This window comes from Ochotona princeps, chromosome 5 (assembly GCF_030435755.1).
Source record: "Ochotona princeps isolate mOchPri1 chromosome 5, mOchPri1.hap1, whole genome shotgun sequence".
Classification (NCBI taxonomy): domain Eukaryota; kingdom Metazoa; phylum Chordata; class Mammalia; order Lagomorpha; family Ochotonidae; genus Ochotona; species Ochotona princeps.
In genome coordinates, this window is record NC_080836.1 from 77,761,988 (window position 1) to 77,768,008 (window position 6,021).

Genomic DNA, 6,021 nt, shown 5'->3' on the forward strand with positions numbered 1-6,021 from the left:
GTCTATTCTCTTTTTCATGACAAATCCCTCTTATTATTCACACAGCAGTTTGAGATTGTAACTGCTCTCTTAATAATTTCTTTAAATACTGTTAACAATTGATTCTTTTATTTTTAACCTCTAAATTTAGCTGATGCCTTTCTTTTTTTTTTTCTTTTTATTGTATTGTTGTTGACAATCTTTACATAGTTAATTACAGTTAAAGGAAAAAGAAGAAAAAAAAAAGAAAAAAAGAAAAAAAGGTTCAGGGGGATAGGAAAGTGGGCAATGCCATTATGTCCATATTGGATGCCTTTCTTTAAAAATTGATTTTATGGGCCCAGCGCAATAGAGTAGTCCAGCAGTTAAAGTCCTCGCCTTGAACGTGCCAGGATCCCATATGGGCACCAGTTCTAATACCACAGCCCCACTTCCCATCCAGCTCCCTGCTTGTGGCCAGGGAATGCTGTTGAGGACAACCCAAAGCTTTGGGACCCTGCACCCACATGGAAGACCAGGAGGAAGCTCCTAGCTTCTAGCTTCAGATTGGCTCAGTTCCGGCCTTTGCGGCCACTTGGGGAGTAAACCATTGGACAGAAGATCTTCCTCTCTGTCTCTCCTCCTCTCTGTGTATCTGACTTACCAATAAAAATAAATAAATCTTTAAAAAATTGATTTTGTAACTTTTATTATGATTTGAGTTCTTCAGAGGCAAAGATTGTTTTATTTATAACAGCCTATCTAGTACCTCAGCACAATGCCTGCTAAAGTTAACACCTAAATAAATGCCTTAGACCCATTAATGAAAACTAATAACCACAGTGGCCAACACGGAGCTGGGCTGAAGCCAAGAGCCAAGAGCTTTATTCAGGTCTTACTTCCAGGTGACAAGGACCCGAATGGTTGGGCCATCTTCAGTTGCCTTCCCAGGCCATAAACAGGAGTGGGACAGCTGGGACATGAAGCAGTGCTGTTACAAGGTGTCAGCATCACAGGTAGTAGCTTAGCACACTGTACACAATGCTGGCCCCTGAATCAATGTATTTTTGTTTAGATTTATTTATTTATCTTTATTGGAAAATCAGATATACAGGGAGGAGGAGAGACAGAGAGAAAGATCTTCTATCCATTGATTCACTCTCTAAGCAGCCGGGACTGTGCCAATCTGAAGCCTGGAGCTAGGAGCTGCTTCTGGGTCGCTTATGTGGGTGCAGGGTCCCAAGGCTTTGGGCCGTCCCAGGGCACAAGTAGGGAGGTGGCCACAAGTAGGTGGATGGGAAGTGGGGCTGCCGGGACATGAACCAGTACCCCATGTGTGATCCTGGCAAGTGCAAGGCGAGGACTTCAGCTGCTAGGCTACCATGCTGGACTGAATCTATGTATTTTTAAAGTTTCCTTAGAGCTTCTAATAATCCACATGTTTTGTAAATAGAGGGCTAAGTAACTTTTTTTTTAATGACTTCTTGAAATCCTTTGCGTATCTTTCATAATACTGGCTCTTCCAGTTTGGCTAGAGTTATAATTACATTTTTAGTCTTAGAAAACATAAAATTTGAATTGATCATTATATTTTATATAATTTAGGAAATTCATCAGGAGAATCAGTTACTTCGAAAGTGGAAACAATTCAGACAGGGAGTTGTTTGTCTCCAGATCCAACCCCCTTGCTCGCCTCACTTTCCTCATTTCAGCCCAAATTATTTACACAACTACAGGTAAGTGTATAGTAAAAAGTAGAACTTGAGGTACCACTTTTTCAGTTTCTTTTCTACTCCTAGGGACTTTAGGAATTATTATAGAACTATAAAAATGACCAGATACATTGTGTTGTTAATTCCCTGGCTTTTTTGTGTCTTGATTTAAAGTAATTTAAGCAGTATGTTTTGACAAAGTTTGAAATTGACTGTGATTGCAGAAAAACATAATTGTATTACTTTTCCCTTGGTTCTAGTTTCTGTCATCATTTAATATTTTTTTGCTATATTCTTAACTTATTTGTTCAGTTTTTTTTGTCAAAAATAATATATCCCATGAAAATGTCATGCATAATGAATTCGCACCTTTTGACATAATTCTTTCTGATCGAAAGGGATTGCAGTTACAATCGAGCATCACCACTCCTGACACATCCCCAGCTCTGGTCCCAGAAAATGACCATCCATCCTGCGGTCCCTCAGGACTGCTGGGCTCAATAGGAAGTACTGTAATGAATCATAATTCTCTCCTGCTTGGTCAAAGTCTCAGTCTTCAAACAGAACAATGCCTAACCCCGGATAACAGCACTGCCTCTGCCATTGATAACCTCCCAGAACCAGATCAAAATCTACTTGAAGTCGATCAGCTGGCAGAAGTAGGAGATGCTGAGGGTACTGGGAATCTGGAAGGAAGTGTTCATCAGATTCTCTTGGGAGACGTACAGACCCTTCCGATACGGATTATGGACAACTGTAAGTTCAAACAACCTGATGTTATTTTTTCTTTTTGCACGTCTGTTTTTTGTTTTGTTTTGTTTTTGCCTTCATGGGCTGTCACCACTATCTATTATGTTGTTGGGAAAAAACCTTTATAATTTCTTCCTTATCTTCTTATTTTTGATTATTTAGTCCCTTTGAAGTTTCTCCATTCCATAATTAACTAATTTTCCATGGAGAATCTCTGTCACCAGGAAAGTCATTTAGGAATGCATGAAGAAAACTTTATAGAAGTAAATAAAACAAGGAAAAGTATTTTAATGTCTAGTTTATCATGGAAAATTTGTTTATGCACATATAGAAAATGGGCAAAATATAAAGGACTAAAGGAAGATTGTTTTAAAGATTTGTTTTTTTATTGGAAAATCATATTTACAGTGAGAAAAGACAGAAAAATCTTCCATCCATTGGTTCACTCTGCAAGCGGCCGCAACAGCTGGAGCTGAGCCAATCTGAAGCCAGGAGCCAGAAGCTTCCTCCAGGTCTCCCACGTGAATGCAGGCTCCCAAGGCTTTGAGTTGTCCTCTGTTGCCTTCCCAGGCCACAAGCAGGGAGCTGGAAGGAAAGTAGAGCAGCTGGGACAGGGTCTGTCACCCATATGGGATCCTAGCACATGCAAGGCAATGATTGAGCCACTAGGCTACTGTGCCAGGCCCTAAAAGAAGATTTTGAGTTATAAACTTAATTTTTTTCTCTGGAAGTTGAAAAGCAACTGCTAAGACTTGGACGCTTGTTTTTATTAAATGATCTTACTTTCTTCACTTCATTGCTTACCCAGTCAGTAGAGTAGTAAACTGTTAAATCCTGTTTGATCTAGCTGTATCACACAAACTGTTCTGGATTGGGCAGTTGTGTAGGGAAAGGTTTACAGTTTCATTTGAAGAATAAAACTCCTCCCAGCAGTTTTTCTTAGAATATGTGTTGTTCATTCCATCTGAATCATAATTCTTCTAGGTATCAGCCTTTTTTTTTTTTTAAAGATTTATTTATTTCCATTACAAAGTCGGATATACACAGAGGAGGAGAGACAGAGAGGAAGATCTTCCGTCCGATGATTCACTCCCCAAGTGAGCCGCAATGGGCCGGTGCTGCGCCGATCCGATGCCAGGAACCAGGAACCTCTTCCAGGTCTCCCACGCAGGTGCAGTGTCCCAATGCATTGGGCCATCCTCAACTGCTTTCCCAGGCCACAAGCAGGGAGCTGGATGGGAAGTGGAGCTGCCGGGATTAGAACCGGCGCCCATATGGGATCCTGGCACGTTCAAGGCGAGGACTCTAGTTGCTGGGCCATGCTGCTGGGCCCAAGATCATTGTCTTTTAAATTTAGAAAAACTGCTTTTAAGAAAGTGTTTCAGAATTCTGTGGCAATTGTAAGTATGCCACACTTTAGTATCCAGAGAAAAAGGGAAATATTTGTTGATTAATGCTTGCAATTCCGTGAAATAAAAAGTGGTTTCTCCATTCGATAGATGAGGGAACCAAGACTCCAGGAAATTTTCACAGCCTGAAATTCACATCTGGTAAATGACAGAGCCAGATCTGTCTGGCTTCCAAAGCTTTTTTCTAATATTCTTCCTCCCTCTGTGTTATGCGATGATATTCCTGGAAATTCTAATCTAGATTGCTTTAAGGGAGTCCCTTTTTGGATCCAGATTTGGGTAATTTTATCAAATTAAGTCTTAATGTGAGGAATTTTTTCACCTGGGTGAGTCTGCAGGGTGACGTGGGTCAGTCCTGTATTTTTTTTGTCTCAGGCTAAATCCTGATGCACTTGTACGTGAGAATCTTTAGGTGGCTTCAAGAAATTCTGTGAGCAAGTAACAGTGCTGTTATGCATTATTTTTTTATTACTCCTGAAAAACTAGTATTCCTGAGAAAGAGAAATGAAGATTTGATTTTAGACATCCCATTTCACAGTAGTGCTTCTGACATTTCACACGTATATTAATCTGATATAAATGTTTTGAGATCAGGATGATTTTTGAAATATTTTCAGTAAGTAAACACATGGCTCACAAAGCTGAGACCTATCATTTAAGATACAACATACTGGGCCCGGCACAATAGTGTAGTGGTTAAAGTCCTTGCCTTGAACACGCCAGGATCCCATATGGTCGCTGATTCTAATCCCGGCCGACCTTCTTCCCATCCAGCTTCCTGCCTGCTTGTAGCCTGGGAAAGCAGTCGCGGACAGCCCAAAGCTTTGGGACTCTGCATCCGTCTGGGAGACCTGGAAGAAACTCCTGGCTCCTGACTTCGGCTTGGGTCAGCTCCAGCCATTGCGGCCTCTTGGGGAGTGAACCATTGGACAGAAGATCTTCCTCTCTGTGTCTCCTCCTCTCTGTGTATCTGACTTTCTAAATAAAAATAAATAAATCTTAAAAAAAAAAAAGATACAACATACTTCTTTCCAAAGTACTTAAGGTACTTCAGGGAGGAGAGTTATCCCTTTATTATATGATCACATATGGATTAATGTAACTGTGAATGGGTATGTGTCTCCTGTTTGTAAGATAAATGATTTTCAGATGACAGGAAGGTTCCTTTTATTGACATGCTTGAAACACGATTAAATCTAAATGTGAGTTGTTTCTCATGATTTCATCAAATGATAGCCATGATTGTTTTTCTAAGAATATCTGTGGAAAACAACATTATAATGTTCTTGTTGTCTTTTTTCATTACTAGAATACTGAAGAAATTTAATAAATGACTGTTAAGCTGCCCAAAACACGTTTATATATACCAACTGCTTTTCCTCAATTGCAGCTTCATTTTTCTGAATTATATTTTTGTTTTGCTTTCAGATTCATACAATTACTAAAAATCCCATTGTCCTAAGACAATGTACTAACCTTTAGGATTTTCCTTTTGTTTTTGTTTTTAAAGTTGAAGAAAATACAGTCGGTACTGTTTCTGTGAGCCAAGTAAAGCAAGAACCCAAAGAGCAAACATTATCTGTGGAAACAAAAAAGCAAATTGGACTGTAAGAAATTGGCTGCTATACAAATTAAAGAAGTTTTTCAGAATCTACAACTCTGGTGGCTTCTGATGGCCTGTAAAAGAAGGTGAATGTTGTCAAGGCCCAGCACCGTGGTAACCGGACTGAGGACTGGTTTGATGAGCAGCTTTGATTTTAAACTGATGTATTTATTGTCAATTCCATATTTTTACCTTCCTTACAAGATAATTTACTCTTTTTATTTTGTACAATTCTCATGTTTTTTGATGATCAAGTAAGGTTAGTAGTTCAAAAGATCATGTGATTTGAATACAATCTGAACTGATATAGCTAACCTAACTCATTCCTGGAATGTAGAAGACAAAGAACAGCAAAACTGAATGAGTGAGTGAGTGTATGTGTGAATTATTGTAAGTCCTGAAAGAGCTTACCGTCTCTGTAAAGTATGAAGGAAATTTTAATTGGTAGACAAGTGAGAATATTTGTGGTCTGTCTCATTTAGGAAAATAAAGCAGTAGCTTTCATATCACAACATAAAGCCCCAGAACAGCTGAAGAAACCCTGTAGTTTCATTTTGGCCTCTTCCCTTCTGATTTTTATACTTTCAAG

At 39.3% G+C, this 6,021-nt stretch overlaps 1 protein-coding gene across 1 annotated transcript in view; it reads left to right on the forward strand.

The window, feature by feature from the left end:
• CARF (calcium responsive transcription factor) overlaps positions 1–5,739 on the forward strand; it is a 49,277-nt gene extending 43,538 nt beyond the window's left edge. Inside the window, 4 exon segments of the mRNA XM_058664867.1 lie at positions 1,564–1,694; positions 2,069–2,426; positions 5,340–5,419; positions 5,421–5,739. Coding sequence (XP_058520850.1) covers positions 1,564–1,694; positions 2,069–2,426; positions 5,340–5,419; positions 5,421–5,522 — 671 coding nt within the window. The 3' untranslated portion in view covers positions 5,523–5,739.
• Positions 5,740–6,021: the final 282 nt, after the last annotated feature.